Source organism: Struthio camelus, chromosome 3 (assembly GCF_040807025.1).
Source record: "Struthio camelus isolate bStrCam1 chromosome 3, bStrCam1.hap1, whole genome shotgun sequence".
Taxonomy (NCBI): Eukaryota; Metazoa; Chordata; class Aves; order Struthioniformes; family Struthionidae; genus Struthio; species Struthio camelus.
The window spans coordinates 35,757,825-35,781,099 of record NC_090944.1 but is presented as its reverse complement, the minus strand read 5'-3'; the positions used below and the strand labels follow the sequence as shown (position 1 = coordinate 35,781,099).

Sequence of the window (23,275 nt, the reverse complement as noted above, 5' to 3'; positions counted from 1 at the left end):
TGCCCAAAGCTAAACCGTTGTTAGTTTTGAGACAGACATAAAAGAAGTTTTTGCAATCTCGTTCTCAGAAAGAAAAATAGAAAGTGTTTACAGTTTTTTCGGAGTGATTAATATTCCTCTTTTCCCTTCTGTTCCCATAACTACATTTTTGTTTTTTCTACGATATGAAGATGAATATAAAAAAGGTCCACATTCATTTGGATGGGATCCTGAAATGAATGACTTGATCCTCTGTTCTTTATCTAACCAAAGCTGATATTGTAATCAACAGAGATGTAATAAGGACTCCTGGGTCATATAGGGAGTCTGATTTAATTAGAAATGGAAAGCTGGTCAGGCTGCCTGAATTATTGCCTTCTTCCTCTTTAAGAAAAATACTACGTTTTTTTTCCCCTGTAGAGAACTGTTGAGCTTGACGAAAAACAACACTTTAACTTGATATCTTACCTCAAAGGGAGGCAGTTCATAGTGCTCCATTTATATAAAATCGTACTGTGCTGTTAGGACTGGATATAAGCCCAAGTCCAGTGATCTGAACTCCTGACCTCCTGGCTCAGATGCGAGAGTGATATTTACTGAATTGCCCTTGAGCTATAGCATGCCTGACGCAGTTTCCATTAAAATACCCTGTTGTCATAGGTTTGTAATTTTATTTTGGAATGATCCTGAAGGTTTTTACCCAAAAATGTAGGTGGTTTTTTTTTTTTTGTGTTTATTTCAAAAGTTACCAGTAACACTGTATTTGAGAACAAAAAGGAGAGAATCTTACTTTTTGGAGGAAGAGTTCTTCTTTCTTTCTTACAATTTTAAAATCAGTTATGAAAGAAAAATAACACAAAACACCAATAGAACCTTGCTGTTTTCAAATACCCCTACCCCCCTGCTATCCTTCTCACCTTGTCTTAAAAAGACAACTTTCGCTTATGTTGAAGGAGTGGTCTAAGTAAAAATCCAGAAGAGTCAGTGGAGCTCTTTCCATTTTCCATCCTGGACTTGGAATCAGATCAAGACAGAACAATTTTCCCTGGAAAATTTCAGGCTTTTCTTTAGTAACATGCCTTTACTGTGCAAATCAGTAAGCCATTTTCTATATTTATTGTATTTATATATTGATGAATTAAAGAATGTTTAGGTTGAGTTTAATACTGTAGTCAGAGCAAGTGTGAGTATGTTCCTGATCATATGTACTCTATATCTAGAAAAACTTCCTAACTGAACCTTTTAGCAAGTTGTAACTATGCTGTGGGCTATCATATAACTACAGAAGCTGACTCATCATTGTTTAATGTATAATCCTTAAGAAAAAAAAAAAGATTTGGTTAGAGTTTAATTAAACCTCACTGCATCCATGCAGATCTATGTAAATTCTCATTTTTTTTGGCAGCTGAAAAGTTGAGGCCAGTTGTCGTGTTGAGTGCTATTGATTATACCTTGCAAACTTCAAACTTGCCGTTAAGTGATATAAACTGTGTTAATCTGTGACTTGTAGCTAAAGAACAAAATTTTGCTTTGTGTTTTGTTGTGTTTGTCATTAGAAATAACGTGTTATCATCATCTTGAGTCTAACATCAGTGTTACAGCTATGAATAGAAGAGCCTACGATTGTAATCAGTTCACCAGTGAGGTTGAGACTGGGTAGTGCTTCCGGCTAAAGCAGCACCAGTAATACAAAGGATATGAATAGAAATTACAGGACACCAGCAGCAAAGGGTTTGAAAAGAGGTCTCCTCAGTTGTCCCAGTGCTGCTCCTAATATCCCTTTCCCTTCACCAAAAACCAATTCATTTCTGCTAGGTCCCCTATTTCAAATTACTTTAATTCCTCCTGCCCTCTTAAGAATGTGATTTTATTGCAGAATTAACCATTGCAGTGAGCCCCCAGGACTGGCAGCTCTAGACCAAGCTCTGCTCCAGTGTGTGTGGCCACTGGTGCTATGCCACCTCTCCCCTGTGCGGCACTCCCTGCGTGTCCTGCTGAGTGGTCAGTGCTGCAGTAGAATAAGCTGCTGTAGGAACTCTAGGAAACTTTGTCTGCGTTTTTGGGCATGTAGTGGAATTGTGGAATGTCAACTGCACAGGAAGTGGAAGCTGGATCCCCTTTCCCTGTCATCTCCCTCTGGGCTAATTAGCTTGAATTATAAGGTCATTTAGCTTCAAGGGAGAGCTTCTGAGTGTGGATGGGAGAAGAGTGAAGAGGGAAGGCCCGAGCTTCATCTGCAGTGCAGACATACATACTCTAAAAGGCTATTAAAGCTAGCTTCTACCTCTTTGGTTTTGTCTCCAAATAGGACCTACCTGTTGCTATTGGGTTCCTTAAAATGCACACATGCAAACCGACATCCGTTAGTTTCTGAGAATAAGAAAGATGAAGCTTTATAGCCTAAGAAAAATGTTTTAGGGAGGTTAGGAAAATAGGAGGAAGCAGACTAGGTGACAGCACTTTTCCTTCCTTCCTTCCTTCCTTCCTTCCTTCCTGTGGACTGTGAAGGAAGCTTTCTGGCTTGTGAAAATCTCAGCTTATGGTCTGACCTACTTCCTGCTTTGTCCTCCTTGGGGATCAGATGCAACCCTGTGGCCAGTATCTTTTATCCCAGAGAAACTGTTGGTTTTAGACTCCTTTCGTGAGAGCCAGAGGGAAAAGGCCTCTCCCTCCTATTTACAGGCCAGTTATTTATTGCTCATCTCCTTGAACATGTTCCTCATTTGAGAGTCTGCATCAGCTCTGATGATGCATTTGGATGATCTGTTATAAATTTTGAAAGTGCTCTTTTGAATCAGAGGGAAGTATGAGTGTTCCAGTTCTCTTGCCACCTCATATTTAGTGTGATTGAAAGAAAAGAATAGTTAGTAGAATACTTACCAGCTAAAACAGTTGTTACTATTATTCTTCCAGCCATTCTACCATTCTTCTTCTGTGTATGTAAAAAGTCTTCTGTGCTCATGCGTAGCAAATGAAGGAAGATACAGACAAAACAAGAGAAAACGTACAATAAAGCAGCCCTCCCAAGTTGTCCCGCACACTTCTGAAGGTGTGTTGGATAGCTCTGGGCTTTCAGCATGCTGTATAATGCTGATACATTTTGTGTTTCAGCTACAGATGGACTTAAAACCAACTGAGTTGTAGCAAATCTTGCACAGAGAGATAAGCACATAATACTTCCTTGCCAGGCTTTGGATCTCAGAAAAAAACATCTGATAGACAATACAAGTTCTCATTTCCTGAAGAACTGAGCCCTTTCTTTGCTCATTTGGCTTTTTATGAATTACATATGTTTCCTGTATTAGTCTTAATCGTACCCACAAAATGTTGGGGGAAGAACAGATACTATGCTAACGTTTTGTAAAGAGTATTGAATTTCTACCTGACTTCTTTTTTTTTGGTGATTTCTTAATTTAGGAACTTTGTGCTGCCTTTGAAGCCAAAGAAGAGACGTATAAGTGTTTAATGCAGAAAGGCCAGCAGATGCTTGCAAGATGCCCAGAATCTGCTGAAACGAACGTTGAGCAGGACATAAATAACTTAAAAGAAAAATGGGAATCAGTACAAACAAAGCTCAATGAAAGAAAAGTACGTGATTTTAAATAAAGATCGAAGTGTAAATCATGTATTTAAGCCTGTTATGCTCCTGTCCCTTTATACATAGGTACTTGCTTGATTTTTCAGATTAGAATTAATTATAGAGGCAGTTACGCAGAATTTATTGGTATGTTTAGCATTTGCTTAGGAACCAGTGGGATTCAAGAAGTTAATTTACCATAATTGTGGGTGAGGAGGGGTGAGAAAGGAAGAATTATGTTCCATAGAAATATGTTAACAGATACTGACACACAACTCATTTTCTAGATTAAGGGCTTTTGCGCTTTTTGTTATAGTGATTGTAGACAGGAGAGAATGAATAAACTTATTTGATCATTCAAGTTTATTTCCCTCTCAGCACAGAGCTGCTGCTTTAATTTTCCTAGCTTTTACCCATTTTTTTTTAATTCTCAAACTCTTGGCCTTCTGCCACCTGCTTCAAGTGACTACCTTCTGCTTTAACATAACTCAGTTGCGTGATTTCACTGATGTGCAACGTACATTTTCATTTTACTAATTTCATTTTGCTTTTATTCCTTCATGAAGTATAGTCCATTTGTTCTACCTCTGTCAAACAATGAATAGTATCAATAACCACAAAGAGAGGAACTCTGTACAGCCCTAATTTGTATAAAGCATAAATATTTAACTCACGACTTAGCTGTACTTTAAAGTAAGAATGTTCATGTCTCTTAAGATAACTGTATAATGTAAAAATATCAAACTAATTAATATACAACATGAGCACCTTCTTGCAGGAAGTTGTAAGGTCAGAGTACTAAGCTAGTGCAGCAGTGTGATTGCTTTCTGCCCCTGCTTTCAGTAATCAAAAAAAAAAACAGAACTGTATCCAAAGTTAGTGCTGATTCCGGCAACAAAAATGACAGTTGGGCATTGTTTAAAAGATATGATCTAGGCAAACTTATTTTTTCTTTAGTACAAGAGAATAAATTAGATAACCTCTTTGAGTCTCCCCGAGGCGTAACGCTGCCTTAGATTTCTGAGATTCTATTGGTTTTGTATTGAAATTGGTGACCCCACATGTTCCATTACAATCAAGTAGCAGAAGATGTAATGTTCTAATGTGGAAAATTTTAATCTGATAATAGATGCTGTATTTTCTGTTTGTCTATCTAAAGTTACTATTACTTTTCTGTCCCCTTTGATATACTCATATGTAAGCTGTTAGTTTAAAATATAAAACTCAGAAACTTTGAGATAGAAAAATGTTTAAAAATAAGGACTCTTTCAAAATGCTAAGCTAGAATGAATGGTTTTCTTGGCTGAGGCACCTATAAAACATCAACTGCTATTGAAGTATGACATATCTTTACAGACCAAACTGGAAGAAGCCCTCAATTTAGCAATGGAGTTCCACAACTCACTTCAGGACTTCATCAACTGGCTTACTCAGGCTGAGCAAACTCTAACTGCAGCTTCTCGGCCAAGTCTTATCTTGGATACTGTCTTGTTTCAAATTGATGAACACAAGGTATGTAGAGAAACAGATGTGCAATGTTTTTCTCCCACTCTTTGGAGATACTTTAACAATGTCCAAATGAATCCTGTAATGCTGGCACTCAGAGAAACGTTTAATTTATTTTAAAATTGCATTTTATAGTCTTTCCCACTGCATCATCCTTTATCAGACTATTTTTTCAGTGTTACCCAGTGCATGAGCAACATCATATTCACAGTAATTTTTTCCTTTTTTTCCAAGGTTTTTGCCACAGAAGTGAATTCTCATCGGGATCAGATCGTAGAGCTGGACAAAACTGGAACCCATTTGAAATATTTCAGCCAGAAACAGGATGTTGTCCTTATTAAGAATCTGCTTATTAGTGTACAGAGTAGATGGGAAAAAGTAGTTCAACGCTTAGTTGAAAGAGGAAGAGCGTTAGATGACGCAAGGAAGAGGGCCAAACAGGTAATGTAACAGCTATTGTACAACTCTTTGAACTTAGCTGTAATTAAATCCAGACCCTTGAGGTATATGGTGCTTTAAAGCACTTTCAAGCAAGTCTGGGTTTAGTGTAACAGACTTTGTTGAATTAGTGGAGCAATTTCTGTGATTCAGTCGTAGAGCACTTCATTTGGAAGGTGAAAGCTTCATTTTCAACCTGAGCAGCGACTTCTGTCTGCAGTGCAGGATAATCTGAAAGAAGTTACAGTATGGCTTCCAGATGTATATTAGTGCCTTTTAGTGTCTTTAAAAAAAAGTTGCACAATCAACCCTTTATATTTGAAAGAATGTGATGAACCCCTTTCCCTGCTCTGTGAGAGTATTGCTTAGTATTTTCTTCTTAGGTTTACACTGTGTCCTAATACTCATCATTTTCCCAGTCTAATATGTTAGTTACTAAACCACTATCTTCTGTGTGGTAAGACCTCTCTGTTTATTTCTTTAAAAAACTGAAGAGGTCATTACACAGTCTTCCTCACCAGGGAGCTTTCATTTTTTCCTTAGATTCATGTTCCCCTTACTGAGGAACATAAATGATAAGATGCAAAATGTGTGAGAGGAATGTAATACATTTAAACATCAATAGGGAAATGCTAGCTTCTTTTTATTCAAGTGGAGTCTTGGCCATGTTCACAGCCAAACCACATTCCCATGTTCAGTGCTACCACCACTCAGCTTGTAGAATAAGAATTTTTCTGTGCAATAAATTATGCTGTAAACCAATCAGATGTTATTTATTTTTCAGCGTTTTGTCTTGTGCACACACACACATTGCAGTTCTGCAATGAGATGGACAGTAGAGAGGTCTGTCCATTTACAAAGCTGAATACAATGAGTGTCATTCATTTAGGAAGACAACTATCTGTATAGGGGGGAAGGACTACTGAAGGGTAGTGATGTCAAGGCCTGACCCACAGCCCCGAGGAGCAGGGGTCCGGGAGACTTAAGAGGTTTCTGAAATAGAGGTTTCTTGTGCTTTCACTTTTTCTGTGGCTGGCAGAGAAAGAAAACAAGGGCTTGCACGTAGGCAGCCCTGGCCAGAAGGATTTTGGAAAATCCAGTTCTGAAGTGATGACGCTTTGTGAGATTCTGTGGCATGCTTGAATCTGTAGCCTTTCCCTTCTTCCTTCCCTGAAGCACTATTTGTATTGAGACAGGAAGGAAGATGAAGAATATGCTCCTTGCCCGTGAAGATAGCATCTGATAGACTGAGAGCATTTAAGCGAGTCCCAGGGAAAAATCTGGGCAATCTTCCAGAGCAGAGTTTTCCCCCCAAGAGTAATTTACTACTGTTGTCCCATACAGGCCATAGCTAAACCCTGCTAACCATTACTAAAGACGTAGGAGTTTAAATGACCACCACATCAACAGAACTCACTAAAATTTCTCTGAAAAACGCATCCTCCATGTACAGATCATGTACGTGAAAGGTTGCTAATCGGCCTGGAAGAAAGGAGGCTAGGTCCAGTCAGCACATAGTTAGACCAGTCTTTGTTTGAGAAGCCGAGGAGAGAAAGCTCACTGAACCTCTCCCAAGCGTGCAAAGTATTTGTTTGGCCTGTAGAGAACTGGTCAGGATATAACACTTTTTGACTGTTTTATGCACCAGCATATATTTAAATCTATGCAATTCTCACTTTCTTGCAGTTCCATGAAGCCTGGCACAAACTTATGGAATGGTTAGAAGAGTCAGAGAAATCTTTGGACTCCGAGCTTGAAATTGCAAATGATCCTGACAAAATAAAAATGCAGCTCGCACAGCATAAGGTGAGTCATGGCTAATGAAATGCAAGATGCCCAGTTAGACGGCAGGTAAACCTGTCAACTTTGTACCATGCAGTCAGCAAAGGAAGTAGATTTATTGCCTCACTACAATGGAAAGCTTATTAGCATCAACTAACAGGTGATGTGTTATCAGGTGGTAAAATTAGATTTAAAAAAACACTTCTCCTCCACATGTGGATCAGGTACTGGCAAAGTTAATTATGAAGAGGAAAGACATAATAATATGGCACCGTGGAAACTTCCAAAAATATCATGGTAATACCCTTTCAGAAAAGGAAAATATCTTAAGAGATCATATTGTAGACTTTTTTCAGTCATCAGAACACAAATTTCCATCCAATTATTTGGTATGGGATTTTCCTTTTCATGTTATGGGGCCACCACAAAAATGGAAAATAATCATGTGTTTTGATTGGTGGTTGCTTTTTCAGTTAAGTGAAAACATTAATGAAATACTCCAGAAAGTGCAATCACGCTATTAGTGTACAGATTCTTTCTCTGCATCGGATTCAGAATTCCAGGACCACCTTTCCACAAACCCAACTACTATAGGCAAAAATGTAAAACTTCCAGATTGGCCTGGCTTTTCAAAGAAGCAATGATAATATGAAAGCAAAAGAAGCTCTACAGTTCCATGAGACACAGAGCAAAAAAGCCTAGAGGAAATTTTTACTTTGTTTTTAATTTTGTAAAGAGCAATGAACATATTACTGAGGATGAAGTGGATGAATGGTAGACTCTTCAAATATAGGCCGTTTCTAAAAATTTATCTTGGACAAGTTTTCTCAGAGACAGAGTAGGTTTAGTAACTCTGCTTTCCCTTTCAGTGTATCTTCTGATGACTGCTTTTACCTCTTACAAGTCTTTTGCTTGTATCTTAAGGATTGTTTGCTGTGTCAATGTACTTTTATATTCTTAGCATTTCTCAGTTTCCATGATGACTTAAGATTTGTTTATCAAACAGGAGAATATTCTCCTTTAATCTGGGAAGGTTGGCTGTTAGTCAAGCAAAAATAGTTTTACCTGTGTTTGCCGTTAAAATTGTTAGATAAAGCATGCATTAACATTCTGTTATGCTAACTCTGCAATTTCAGTTTGTTCTGGGATTGCTGTTCTTGCCAAAATCTGAAGTCAGCTCTGAGAATTTAGAAAAAAATCCTTCTGTTAAGAACATCTTTCTTGTCTTCTCTAACTGTATCCCTCTTTTAATACTTCCACTACTCCACTTTCTTTCTATAAAATTCAAGGTCCTCATGAGTATGATCTACACATTGTGACTTGGCTTTTGGGTTCTTACTGTCCTTCTGGATGCCAGTTCAAGTCTTTACCTTTCTCCTCTTCTCCTCTCCTGAAATTTGGACTTGATAACCCTACAGCAACCCTACCTACAGCAGTACGTTTTCAGAGTCCAAACTTCCTCACACTGTTTGGCAGACTCATCACTTCTCTCAATATCTTTTCTGCAGTCTGTTTTCCTATAAAATGCCTGCAGAGAATAGCTACATAAGTTGCTTGAATCTCATTTATTTTAAGGAACAGAACGGTATGTGGCACGGGGACATTAGGACTGAAGCTGGTGATTTGGAGGGAAAAGATGAATGTTTGTGAAGGAGGGAGTTCTGTGAACTTTGTGACTTCAAGCTTCAAACACTACCCCCTCCCCAAGAAATCAACTCAATTGTTTTTTAATGAGCCGTGGAACCTCCCAACACTGCAATGTCCTTCCTTGTATTTTGAGTCTTTTCCTTCCACTCCCACATTTGCCCCCTGTGTCTGTCTTTGTCTTTTCTGTCTAGCCTTGAAGGTTTCCTTGCTCTATTTAGTTAATGATTTTGATATCTGAACTGAATGCGTGTGCTGTATGTGTGCTGTAAGCAATAATTTGGGCTCGCTCTTTGCCAGGTTATTACTGCCAAAAAACAAGAGTTAAAAAAAAAGAAAAAGGAAAGCCAAGATAATGTTTTCTCTCTCTCTCATATCTAGTGTGTTGCCAGGGACTTTTTGGGGTTATGCATGGTCTGTTTATTGGCAATTTTTTCTCATTTGTAGAAGTCAAGAATGGAAAAACCCCTCCTAGGTCATCCAGTCCACTCTTCTGTTAATGCTGAATGTTCTTTACAATACATTTATATGAACCTGACTGTTTTATCTGTATGTTCCTGTCTGCCTTAGAAAGGAGGCAGATAGTTAATTATTGAGGCTTTATTCATTTTACCTATCTGTTTTTGGCAGCTGCGATGTCTTAAACCAAAATCTGCTCTCAGTTACACCTCTGTGAAATCAAATGCAAGTAGATTTGGTAGAGTGTGTGCAGACTAGCTCTCGCAGAATGCATTAACTAAAACCCTTTTTTCTCCTTGATATCTCTTTCTACTGTATGATCCATCTCTGGTGTTTCTTTGTGCAAATCAAGTAACACTAAGTATGTAGCTCTGTAAACCCTGTCAAATAAAAGGAGCATGGCACAAACAGATGCACTATTTGTGGTGAGGGAAGGTCTATAAAACTTTGGTTATTTTCATTTTGAAAATGATTTTTTTTTGTTTTTCATTTTTTTATTGTAGTTCAAGGTTAATATTTGTTTTGATATTCTTTCATAAAATATGATTCCTTGTTTTATATGAGGAAAATGAGGGCACAATAAGGAAATAGTGAATTACAAAATAAATGCTATTTTTTTGCTGATAAATTCTGATCCTCAGTTTCCTCTGAATCCCATAAAAACTCTAAAGTAAGGACAGTGAAGTGCATAAAATCAGGTGACATTTCCCTAAGAAATCCTAGGTGAAGTTAGCCTACTGTCCCCATGGCCTACCCCTATCCCTACCTCCTCCTGCTTTGCACACCCCGAGTCACTCCGTTCTCTGACATGCATCCACATCTAGAAGGAGCAGCTGAGGAAGAGGACGCATAGGAAAGCTGGTGAAGGAATCGTGAGCCCAGCACAGGCTAGCGCAGCACAGGCTAGCGCAGGCCAGCTGGTAACACTTCACATGGGCTTGCCAGTAAGAGGTGAGCAGCCATGCATGTGCGAGCAATGCCTGTGCGGTATCCTTGCAATCTTTATGTGCTCTGAGGAATTATAAGCTGTAAGTGGTAAGGAATCCCATTCTGATGTAATCATATTGAAGGTTGCGCTGAGATTCAGATGAAAATCAGTTTCAGCAAACTCTGAACAAAACCTCTTTTGGCCTGCTATTTTTTTTGTGTGTCAAATGAGAATATTTGATTCTGAACATCTGAGGTTCATAAAGCAAGCTTGTGATAATGTTTTTTACTGGTTTCCTACTAACAGTTCATGAAGGCATGAAATAAAAACCTTTAAGTGTTAAACATTGCTACCATTTAAAAGCTGCTACGTAGGGCTGGTTTTAGCTTTTGGCACTGCTCATTATTTAATTACTTACTGTGACGTTCTGTTAAATACTCTGAGGTATCAGATGAAGTGTGTTTCTGTGCGTTCCCTTGCGCCTGTGAAAAGTTACCAGAAACTCTACATAGAAGGAGCTGTCAGCACTGGTAGGCAAATGCGACTGTGGTGTCACCATCATCTTCAAGAGTCCCTCAATCATAACAACTTGACAGTGACCAAAAAGCATGACTTCCAACCTAAACTACATTATTGGGATGTCACCTGACTTCCTCTTGTGCCTCAGTCCGCACGCTTTTGGCATACAATTCTTCCTAGTTATGATATGCTTCAATCTTATGAGGATTCAGTGCTCATGGATCCAAGTCCCCCAGCTTGACCATACTGGGCTAAAGCAGAATCACCTTTGCAGCCTTTGGGGCACTCTACAGTAGCTTGAAATCTTATATAAGTATAGCGTGAAGACTGCCCAGTGCATGGTTCCCAAAAGAGCATGTTTGTCTGTCTTGGGCATCTCCTTGCTGAAATTTAAGAATATTATGGCAGGACAAGAATCACCACTGTCGTTGAAGGAGGAATTTTCCAGGAGTTGTTCCAGCAGGTATAGAGCTGCTTCCACACCCAGAGAGGGACAGAAGACATAGATTCTGCACAAGTGTCAAGCCCCTTATACTTTCTATGACTTTCAGCTTCACTATGGCACTAGCAGACTAGAAATGTTGTAGTAAGTAGTAAATGTAGTAAAATTTACGTACAGCAACATTTACAATTTATATTATAAATAATATGACAAAGATTAATTAGCTACAGCCTGTAAGGAGTTAATGCTACGTGGGTGTTTTCTTTTTCTTCCGTGTGTATAGGAATTCCAGAAATCTCTTGGTGCCAAACATTCTGTGTATGATACCACAAACAGGACTGGACGCTCCTTGAAAGAGAAAACCACTTTGGCTGATGACAATTTGAAACTAGATGATATGCTGAGTGAACTAAGAGATAAATGGGATACAATTTGTGGAAAATCAGTAGAAAGGTAAATGAAAAGCCAGTTTAATTGTGCAGCAGATAAGAAGGCTTATGAGAATTCTTTTGGCTTCTGTTTTGGATTCTGTGGTGTAAGAGTAAAACCAGAAATGCTAGCTTGTTGGATAATTAAGAGTGCCAAAACAGTAAAATTCTAGAAGCGCATCCTCCCAGCTTTCCTGATGCTGTGGAAGAGGATTGGGAGAGAATGCCAGAGGAGCAGCCCTCATCTGTTCAGGAACCTGCTTTGTACTGGTCAGTGCTAATAGAGTGGATAAAGCCCTTTTAACTACTTGGTTAATTTCCACTTGAGCAGTGTATCTTGCTTCTCTCCTCCAGGAGCCATTTTATTTGAGGGTAGCCCAGGGAAGTGAGATGAACGTTGCCTTTTTCAGAGATAACAGAATGTGTGTGCTGCCTGTAAATGTTCGGAGCTTGGAGAAGCATTTTATACATCCCATGTGGGCCTAAGCTTATGTTTTTTTTTCACTATTTAAAAAGCGAAACATTAACAGCTCTTAGTTGTTGCCGCCTTATGTTGAAAAGGTTTCCTTAAAGCCTGTAAGTGATCTTTATAAAGTTTACTGTTTTGGTTGTGTTCATTCTTTTTCCTCAGGCAAAATAAACTGGAGGAAGCCCTGTTGTTTTCTGGACAATTTACTGATGCTCTGCAAGCTCTCATTGACTGGTTATACAAAATTGAGCCTCAGCTAGCAGAAGATCAGCCAGTACATGGTGACATCGATTTAGTGATGAACCTGATTGACAATCACAAGGTAATTTTAGAAATATCCTTCTTTTTTTAATTACTAGACTGCTAATAAGTGGAGCATTTTAATGCTATCTTTATTTGGCTATTCTGTAATTTTAGAAACATGGAATGTTTTTATAACACAAACACGGCAGCTACAGTGAAAAATGTTATAAAAGGTACTTGGGCGGAAAAAAGTTAATAACTCATTGGCATCAGTTAGCTTTGAGATATTCCCTATAATGCTGCTTTTTTATGCATTATGAATATCATATCAGAAATCACAAATGTGCATTTATGAATATGTATATATGAACCAGAACTGTCAAAAATAATGTTATTGGAAATCTTTTGAGAAGAAACGGGGCTTTATTCAGAGCATCTGCTAAACAAATGTCCAGTGCAATTGTCTTGACTACAGCAGCCTTTATGAAAAAACAGCCACAAGCATTTCAAACCTCCAGAGCTGCCATATATTCATGTAGAGAAGTAGTTGCAGCATGGGAGTAGTTAGGCATGGGAGTACACAACTGGACTATGGCCCAGCGAACCTACATTGGCAGTCTGCAGTATTTTGTCACTGAAGCATGATACAGTGTTTTCAGAGATGGGAACCAGTAGGGGATCCAGGACTGTGCCTCTGAAACTGCAGAGCTGTAATACCAGGGAGTATGTCAGAAGAAACAGCTGTTAGAGATGACAGCTTTGCAAAAGCTACCCGCAGTCAGGGCTGTGGCATCTGGGAGGGTTAGGAGATGAAGGATCGACCCCAGCTCATCCATGGCTGATTTTGAGGACTGTGCAGTGACTGTTCAGTGAGGAGGAGATTTTGTCTGTCATTTGGGGGAGGGGGAACAGAAACACAAATGATCTATAAAAATAGCCTGAAATGTGCTGGAATTGCTTCTGAAGTCCTATTGTATCCCACAACTAAGTCACAGTCAGTGACCCAATATGCTGTAATTGTCCTGTCTTTTAAAAGCCTGTTCTATCTGTGAATGTGAAGATAGGCGCACATAAATATAGGACTATGTGGCAAGATCTACAGCCCTACCAGTCAGACCCCCAGGTGGGGTTTTATTTCTGTTTTACCATTTTAACTCTTCTCCTTGATTGTTAGCATTTTATGTGATCTTTGCTTGCTGGGGCAATCTTGCACCTTTATCACTGTGTTAGATCAATTGCTTTGACAAAGAGTTTAAAGTCAGTGTGTTTAGGAGGCTAGATTTCCCATGCGTTGTACTGGGATGAGTTGTTCTCGGGACCTGCCTGCCATTTTCCTACCACGTTACAGTTTTTTTTAGGATAGAGTAATTTGATGAGAGTTGCATGAGCTTCCTTACCGTCATAAACTTAAAGCTTTAAAAGAGTTTTGCAAAGATAACATGACAAAACATTCTGTCAAAACTGCAAAAGGTAGAGTGTAAATATCTTTGTATTAAATGAGCAGAACTTTTGCATTTTGCATCACTTACATGGAGATATTCTCGACTGAACTAAGCCCATATTTTGATATCTTCTTATAACCATTTTTTTGTTACTCTTTGTATAATTATGTCTTAATAAATTAAACATTTCAAATGTTATTTTGTGGTGCCTAGGTTTTCCAGAAGGAGCTAGGGAAAAGAACAAGCAGTGTCCAAGCTCTGAAGCGCTCTGCCAGAGAGCTGATAGAAGGCAGTCGCGATGACTCTTCCTGGGTCAAAGTCCAAATGCAAGAGCTAAGCACTCGCTGGGAGACAGTTTGTGCCCTGTCAGTATCCAAGCAAACACGACTGGAACAGGCTCTCCGGCAGGTAAAAGAGTACTACTGATACAACATGCACTTTACGAGAAGCAAAGAAAAATATGTTACATGCTAGCTGCCCGAAAATTTCATTTACTTTTCTTTTGATTTTGTTCAATATCATTTGATTTCATTCAAAAATACTCATTTTCATGCACATGCATTGTTTACCTTGTCTCTACCCCTTTACCACAGCCCATAGATAGGGCCTTTTAGCATTCTTTAGTATTATTATGGTTGTTAGTTTTTGCAGTACTGTGGTAGTCATGGACTAGACCCCTTTTGTCAATACCACATATATAAAGTAATTGTTTCAAAGACCTTACCACTAATGAAATCACTGAAGTTACAGGCAAGTGTGAAAGGTAGGACTAACCCCCTTCACAGGAAATTGGGGATTCGCTCCATACCGATGCATTTTGTGCTTTATTAGAAAGAAGTAAATTTGTTTACTAAAAACTTGTTTACACAGGCACAAATACAGTGCACAGTGAAACACACTGCAGACAGCCCTTGAGTTGTGCTGACTGAGCCCATTCAGGAACTAGAACAGTATATGCGTAGTGGCTGGTACAAATCCCAAAGGAATACGTCCATATATATTGGTTGCTAAACCTGAGGGAGTATGTCTGCACAGCTCTGCACTCTGAAGATGTTCAAGCTTGGGTTGATTCTAGCTTGGGGCTCCTCCTGTGACAGCGACATATCCACTGTGCACAAAATTCCTGCCCTGCATTTCCCAGAGTACTGTGTCTGGTCTCTCAGCAGGCACAATCCTGAGCCACCTCAAACACTGATTGTGTCTGAATATGGCAGTGCCCAAAGGCGGAGCTTTCTTGTTTTCTGCAGCCATAAAAGTGTCGGTCACCAACAGCCTCTCTGCTAATTTTGCTTAAGTGATTTAGGCAATGCAGAAAATATAGTTCTCATTTCTCCAGCTGGTCCATGAAAGCACCTCCTGTGTAATTTGTCCACATAAAGGCGTCAACATTCTCAGCTGAGCTGCACATGCGCTATAAATCAGATGGCTGAAAGCATGAACAGGCTTTCAGGCTTCCTACAATTTTTTGAGAAGCATGAGATGTTTCCAGAGTTATGAAAATGCAGTACTGTATATCATTGACTTTTTAATGGAAAGTTAACATGCCAGCACTGCTCCATGATCAGTGACTCCACACCTGGGCTCGGTCTCCTTGTGTAAGCTGCACTGTGTCTGTCAGGTCCCCTCAGGAATGACCATGGCTTTTTGCCTTTAACAGGCAGAAGAATTCCACTCTGTTGTTCACGTTCTTCTGGAGTGGCTGGCAGAGGCTGAGCAAGCTCTTCGTTTCCATGGGGTCCTTCCAGATGATGAAGAGGCTTTACGTACACTAATAGAACAGCACAGGGTAAGCAAGAAAATAGAGAGGATCCTTTTCATTCTAATACGTCTGTTAGAGGGTGAAAATAAAGGAAATAAAGCAAAATCTAGCTCATGCATTGAAATCCAGCATCCATGGTTTGTCTTTGCAACTGTTTCTATAGAGAAGTTAGAGATTTGCTGGATTTGAGAGTGTGGTGCCCATACATAGTTTGGGTTCTCCTTTGAGTCATTTTTATTAAGGAAATAATGAACATTTAGAAAGTTGCTGTAAGCGTTTAGACAGATTCAGAAATCTCTGTGGAGGACATCCTGCCTGACAATTATAATACAAAGCATTACAGTAGCAAAAGTCGTCTTAACACCACTGAACAAATCACCCTATACTTTTCCTTCAAGGTCATCTGTAAGTGTCAGCAAAGTGATGTTATTATCCATTAACCTTCTGTCATGATGAAACACCATGCTGTCATGCTTCACGTGCATTAGATATTGAAATACTGCAGTGCCACAGGTACTGCAGATACTATATTACAAGCTGTCAAATTGACTTTGTAGTAATGAAATGGGAAAATGGCCGAGTGAAGAGCATAACTAAAAACATTAGGAGTTGTATCCTCCCTATCCTTACAGAAGGCTACACACATAAACATTTGTGCCCATGCAAAACTGTTCTTGAAAAATGAAGTGGTAATAGTACCAATAATGTAATGTAAAAACAAAAGTATCCCTGATGTTGTAGAACAAATGATAATAGTAACATATTGTTCGTTACTGCTCTTAAGTTATAACAAAACTTACGTGGAAATGGAAGAGCAAAAAGCATCTTGTTTTAAGTGAGTTTGGGAATAGTATTACGCAGAGGAATGCATGCAGGGTGTGGCTATCCAGCTGTTTGTAACTTGGGAGTTTTCAGGGTACTCAGACTTTAACAACGTGAGTTTTGAAGTTTTCAGTTTTAATTTAGGGCCATGGAAACTGGGTGCTATTCTTCAGCTGGCAAATGTGCATATATATCAACATATGATGATGTCATGGAGAAGTTGGCAGTAGCTGTCGGGTGTCTCTGAGGGAGCGAAATTGGCCTTTTAGCTGCCTCTCCTTCACATCTGCTCCGTTAGCTTTCTTTCATTTTTTTGATCTTCCGAGTACAGGGGAAAGAACTATCTGAATGAAATCTTGGTTCCACTAAAATCATTAGAAAAAAATGTTGATGGTAATGGAATTTAAATTTCTCTTTCTGCAATTCATATAAATTAACAAAATACTTCTGTACAAAAGCATAGCCACATAATACTTAAAATTTTTTAGTAGACTTTAGAAGATGTTCTGCCAGTCACTTTTTCTTCTTAAAGGACAAATAATAGGAATACAGAAATTGCCAGTGTAGGAAGAGTCATAGCACAGCTTCTTTGCCGCTCAATAGAGGTACACAAAAAAAATTATCCTGGAATGAGTGGTGTCTTCTCTTATGGCCATAACTTTAGTTTTTAAGGAGCAGAAAAGAAAATAAGGGACGAGGTAGTGTATGATATTAGTTCATTGTCTATTTGTATTGTATCGCTGCGGTATTATTCTCAAAAAAAGTACTAGATTGCTGTGACATTATTTACATAAATATGAAATATGTCTTCCTTTTCTAATACACTTTTTAATTCCTCTAAAATAGTTCTAATGCATTTGGATCAAGCTACGTGTTGAAAGCTTTCTTTATTATGATGTTTTATCCAAATTGTCCATCTTTATGCCCATTACTTAGTTTTTTTCCGGATTACTGCATATGATTTAATGATTTCTAATTGTCTCGGGCAGAGTAGTTCTCTACCACTCACCATTGTCTCTGTGGACTGAGGTACAGTGGGTAATGCATTGCATTAGTTAATGAGAGAGATGAATTTGGCCTCCCCTCTCCTCTCTTGTGAATGTATCTTGTGAATCGCTAGATTGCTGCAGACTTCAGCACGCTTAGTACTGAAGCATAACACTGTATGTATTGCAGGTTTAAGTTTGGAGATATTCTAATAGCGTTGTATAGGGAATATACAACGTTGTGTGTGCCTGTTTTCTTCCTGGCCCTAGCTTATGGCCCTGCAACTCACATTGACTTTTCCAAAGCCATTTTGAGCTGAGATTTTGCAAGAATTCATGGGGTTTTATCACCACCAGAGAAGAACTGGTACTATGATTTGTTCTTAAACTGACATTGGTCTCTACTTAAGTCAAATTCATTTAACATGTAGCCTACCTATTCCAAGCTTTTTGAAGAATACTTTTTGAAAATAACTTTTTTCACATTTATTTCCTAATACTTCCATATTTAAAACTGGATAGTCTAATTATGAGTTATCTTAGAATGTGTTTTTACAATGTTTAGGTGACTTTAGATTTTCTAATATGACTTTCTAATGTGACTTAGCTTGTCTTTAATTTCTGGAATCTAAAATAATCTTTTAGGGAGGGAGAGAAGAAGAGTTAAGCTAAACTTTCAGACACATGACTCCCTTTTGTAGCCCAAATAAAGATGCTAGAGCATAATGAACAATTCCACTGAGCATTGAAAGATGGTGGCAGTTTGAGTTAAGGGTACAGTCACAAAGAAATGCAGACTTACACAAAGTGTTACGCTATAACAAATGATGGCGATGCAAAATCTTTGGAATAAGCCAAAAAATAGAAATGTGAACTACAGAAAGGATGGGAATTGCTAAGTCCTTCAGTTTTGTTTGTTTTCTTCATCACTTTGACTTTGATCTTGCCACCTCTTCCTCTTTGAAACTACCTAGGAGCATCAATGGCTACAAGCATGAGTACTCAAGCTGTAAACATTATTCTTCTGTTTTACAAGATTTTTCCTACATAACAGTACCTTTGAAACCAGTTGGTTAATTAACAATCTCTCTCTCTCTCTCCCTTGTCAGCTGCTGAGTTTTCACGTTTGTGTTAGGTGAGCAGAGCTGCTCCTGAAGGCCACTATCACCTTGTCTGAGCATGTAACTATAGTTGGATATTTCCAGCCTTTTGTTAGGAGCTTGATAGTGGAGTATGAAGAATTACCATAACTGACCAACAAGCTAAGTCTTCTGAAATGTTGCCAGTAATGATTCTAACCATTGCATAGCTGATTTACAGCACTTCCAAAATGATGCAGTATTCTTTCTTTTTTAATAAGGGCATATGTATTTCAAATAGGTACAGCATGTCCGGCGGAGAATGACAGGCTGGGGTAGAGGTTTTAAAGCTTCACTTAGTACTTTAAGTAGAATAGGATTTTTAAATATTTTGAACTTTTCTCATAAAAATTAAACTCGCCTCTTACTTTTTTGTCTTGCCAACTGAATCTGTTCAGGCTTTGAGTGATTCAGAGGCCTGTGACCTTCCAAATTACCCATTTACGTAGTAGTTACTGAGATTTCTCTTTCAACTTTTGCCACCATGTAATTCAAATTGTTGCTTCTGATTAGGAATTTATGAAGAAACTGGAAGAGAAAAAGGCAGAACTGAACAAAGCAACAGGTATGGGAGAAGCTATCCTGGCTATCTGCCACCCTGATTCCATCACCACCATTAAGCACTGGATAACAATCATCAGAGCCAGATTCGAAGAGGTCAGTATATCTCAAGCCATCTTCATTGAAACAGTCTGTCTTTAGTTGTAACATAGCTGGCAATTAACATGAGAGTTATATTGAGAGGAAACGATCCAGCTGTTGAGAAGTAAACATTTAAAATACCCACAGTGACAGACGCGAATACCATGCTTCCATAGGTTGTCTTTTAAAACTTAAGGACTTCAGGAGCTACAGCAGCTGCTCAAGTTTCTTTGTTTGTATGTATTAAAGGAAATATTGCCTGACACTCGTCACGTGAGGAAAAATGATAGCTTCTAGGGAGAAGCTTAAAATACAAGAAAAAAATACAAGGCAAACTTGAAACATCATTTTCTAATTGCATTAGGGAGTATTTGAGAGCAGCATATGCTTAATCTGGGAGATTTCTGAATGATTTAAGCAGTTACAAGGAGGTCTCAGAAGACACACCACACGCCCAGCTGCTAAAGGTGGCATTTTGTGTGTGTGTTAAGTTTAAAGAAAAACAAATGCTGGTATTAGCAAAGTATGGCTTCAGGAATGCCCAGGAGGAAGACAGCCATCTATCTAGCCACCTTTGGTAATCAAGCATCAAGAAGCGTGGGAGGAAGATGTGTGTTTACAGTTAGTATGGCAGTTTAAAATAAATTTCAAAGAATTCCAGATGTGACAATATTCATGCATTGATTCTTTTATAAAGGTATTAGCATGGGCTAAACAACATCAACAGAGACTGGCGGGAGCCCTGGCTGGACTTATTGCTAACCAGGAACTGCTGGAAGCCTTGTTGTCCTGGTTGCAGTGGGCAGAGACTACACTTAACGAGAAAGATAAAGAGGTTATCCCTCAGGAGATTGAGGATGTTAAAGCGCTCATAGCTGAGCATCAGGTAAGGCACATTAAATGACATGTGTCTCCTACACATTTCACAACTGATGCTCACATCTCACCTTTGCTTCATAATCAAGTGTGAATCTGCTTAGCTATTTCCTGTTTTAATCCTTGAATCATTTTCCGGCTACTCGTGTGTGTGTTATGTGTTTATGATGTGCTTCTGGTTTATTCAACACAAAGAGGTAAGAAGCAGAAAAATTCATTCAACGTGGCATTGTTCTAAAAGAAAACCTAGAACTCCTTGTAGGAACAAGGATAATAATAATAATCAAAAAACCCACAACACGTGAAATATGCTAGTGTGTTGCCTTAGAACTAGCGCTGCAGTGTGGCTTTACTGATTGGATTTAAAAAAATATGTTTTATGAGCTGGTGCAGTGAATGCTCATAAACATACCCCAGCTTACACACCAGAGCTTATCTCATTTCTGTGACCTGCAGCCTGCATATGAAAGGAGAGCTGAGAACTCATGAGTCAAAGATCTGTTGTACGTCACCTCACCATACACAGTTAAGAAATCAAGAAGTTTGGCACAATATTTTTAGGTTTAGACTTTGTTTAACAGACAAGCTGTAGTGGTTCTGAAGTGTTACTAAAAGCTTGTATTGCTGATATTTCTCTCTTACAAAAAAAAAAAATTATCTCTGTCTTTCTTGTGAGGCTGGCATTATTAGAGTCTTTTTTTCAGTGCTGGTCTTGTAACTTGGATGCTTTGATATTGTATCTGTTTTTCATTCTTGTGGTCACTTCTGTGTATTGTTAATTATAACCACCTCTATTTGATTGCAGACTTTCATGGAGGAAATGACCAGAAAACAACCCGATGTGGATAAAGTTACAAAGACCTACAAAAGAAAGGCACTTGAACCCTCTCCAGTACAATCTCATATCCCCGTCCTTGATAAGGGGAGAGCAGGAAGTAAGTAATGAAGTATTTGGGGCAAGTCACATACACCATTGCTCTGTTTATAAAGATGACTGATTATGAATACCTAACAGGTATGATTAGCATCAGAACACTCATGTGAAGTGGGGTGAAATTCTCTCTTTGCTGATTTTTCTAATTATCATATATGTAGTCTGTATATTTTAATTATATTGATAGGTAAGATATGACCATGACACTTACTGGAATTAAATTTGTATCAATTCATTCTGAAAATGTAAAGAACATAACATTTTAAAATTTGTCTATATTTCTTGAATATGTCTTTTATTTTATGTAGGCTTTCCTATGCTAAGAAACTTCTAAAAAAGCGCACAGGTTGCATGCTTGTTAACCTGTTGAAAGTGCAAATAACTTTTACACACAGATGTAAGGACAAAATTTTGCTTTTACTGTCTATGAAATTATATGGAAATTATATTAGGAAGTCTTCTGTTCAGCCAAGTTTAATGGAAAGCAAACCTTCAAGTTAGGAATTTGCTTTTTGCATTTTTATATGTATTGACCTGTTGTATTTTTAGATACACGTATTTGGAATCTGCTTCTAAAATCAGGCTATTTACTTTGCAAAGCGGTCTCAGAAAGGTTTTTTAAGATTTTATTTAACCTTTGCAGCTTCACTGGTACAGCCAGTAGTAGCTGCCACTAACTAGACAAAAGCTAAATAATTTAACCACAATGTGGTCCTACCCAAGAGATGTCAAAAGTCCTATTAGAAGGAATCACACCAGGATTTGGGCTCATTGTTTGTGACAGGAAGAAGTAGTTTTAGGAAGGTCAAGTACCCTTCATATGAGTGCTTGTTTTGTTTGAACTGGGTGAGACTTTTACCTATTACTGTGCTTTAACAGGAAAGCGTTCTCCAACACCAGGCATATATCCATCAGCAACCCAGGCGCAAATTGAAACCAAGAATCCAAGGGTAAACCTTTTAGTCAGCAAGTGGCAGCAAGTCTGGCTTCTGGCCTTAGAAAGAAGAAGAAAACTTAATGATGCTTTGGACAGACTTGAAGAGGTGAGCAAAGGACTCTACAGAATATACGTACGCTGCGTAATCTTGTTTAACTCTGCATTTCCTGGGTCAAATTGGCAGGACTGTAAACCCGTTTTGGTTGTATGATGTGGCTAGCTGAAAACACTGTGATACGTTCTCTTTAAAAGCTGGCATTCTCGTTATAACTGAGTCAAGATTCTTGAAGACTTCTACACATGTTTTAAAGAGCCAACTGTTTAAAATAATGCAGATAACATCTCTCTCACTGATTTTTAAAAATTGTTCATTTCAACTGAAAAAAAGTTCTTTCTCTTTTTTTATTAAGCTGAGGGAATTTGCCAACTTTGATTTTGATATTTGGAGAAAAAAATATATGCGATGGATGAACCATAAGAAGTCTCGTGTGATGGACTTCTTTAGGAGGATTGATAAAGACCAGGATGGAAAGATAACGAGGCAGGAATTTATCGATGGAATTCTTTCTTCAAGTAAGTTTTAAAATAAGTTTAATGATAAGCTTCAAAACATCTCCCAAAGACTTATTGTCTATATAGTGTATGCTCCACGGCTTATCGTGTTAGAAGGTCACAGATTTCTTCTTTGAAGTCATTAATTATAATTAATTTAGATTATAATTATTTTACTTTAAAATATTTCTGGATTCTAGAACCTCCTTCTAGTTCTGAGAACTCTTTTCTCTTGTGAATTGGTTAACAAATGGTACACTTACACTATTGTCTAATTAATAGCTTCCTGGACTTTCATTTCTACAGTGCACTAGCCCACTTCAGTGGTTACATTTCATTGATTGGTCAGAATAGTAAAATATACTTTATAAAAGTTACAGATAGTTTTCAGAAGCGTTTCTCATGAATCACGTGTTTTTTTTATTAAAGTACTTACTAAATGGAATAGCTGCAATTATAGAAGGAAACCATATAATCTCTGAAACCAGTTATTTGTCTTTTGTACTCACGACCATGTTTGTATACCTGTATATCGTGGATCAAAGTGTCAACAGATCAGAGCTAGGAATGGACTTTTCCTAGCTTTCCTTTTGGATTTATATTCCTTACATATGCACAGTTGGTAGTAATGTAAGCCTTCTGCGTAGTGTCTGCATGTGATCATGTTCTCCTTTAGGAATTGACTAAAAAAAGGGCCTACTATTTAAAATAATCTTTTACCTTCAAGTCATGGAGACTTTTGCTTTTAGCATTGAAGATGCAGAATTGGGTT

General features: G+C 38.3%; 1 protein-coding gene across 28 annotated transcripts in view; it reads left to right on the top strand.

The window, feature by feature from the left end:
• LOC104151956 (dystonin) overlaps positions 1–23,275 on the top strand; it is a 309,066-nt gene that overhangs the window by 271,323 nt on the left and 14,468 nt on the right. For all 28 annotated transcript variants that reach the window (XM_068937429.1, XM_068937427.1, XM_068937406.1 and 25 more), the window contains 13 exons: positions 3,397–3,567; positions 4,913–5,068; positions 5,297–5,503; positions 7,187–7,306; positions 11,558–11,727; positions 12,334–12,493; positions 14,070–14,264; positions 15,514–15,642; positions 19,076–19,219; positions 19,902–20,090; positions 20,886–21,015; positions 21,894–22,057; positions 22,362–22,524. In XM_068937429.1, coding sequence (XP_068793530.1) covers positions 3,397–3,567; positions 4,913–5,068; positions 5,297–5,503; positions 7,187–7,306; positions 11,558–11,727; positions 12,334–12,493; positions 14,070–14,264; positions 15,514–15,642; positions 19,076–19,219; positions 19,902–20,090; positions 20,886–21,015; positions 21,894–22,057; positions 22,362–22,524 — 2,098 coding nt within the window. The remainder of the gene's footprint in view (positions 1–3,396; positions 3,568–4,912; positions 5,069–5,296; positions 5,504–7,186; positions 7,307–11,557; positions 11,728–12,333; positions 12,494–14,069; positions 14,265–15,513; positions 15,643–19,075; positions 19,220–19,901; positions 20,091–20,885; positions 21,016–21,893; positions 22,058–22,361; positions 22,525–23,275) is intronic.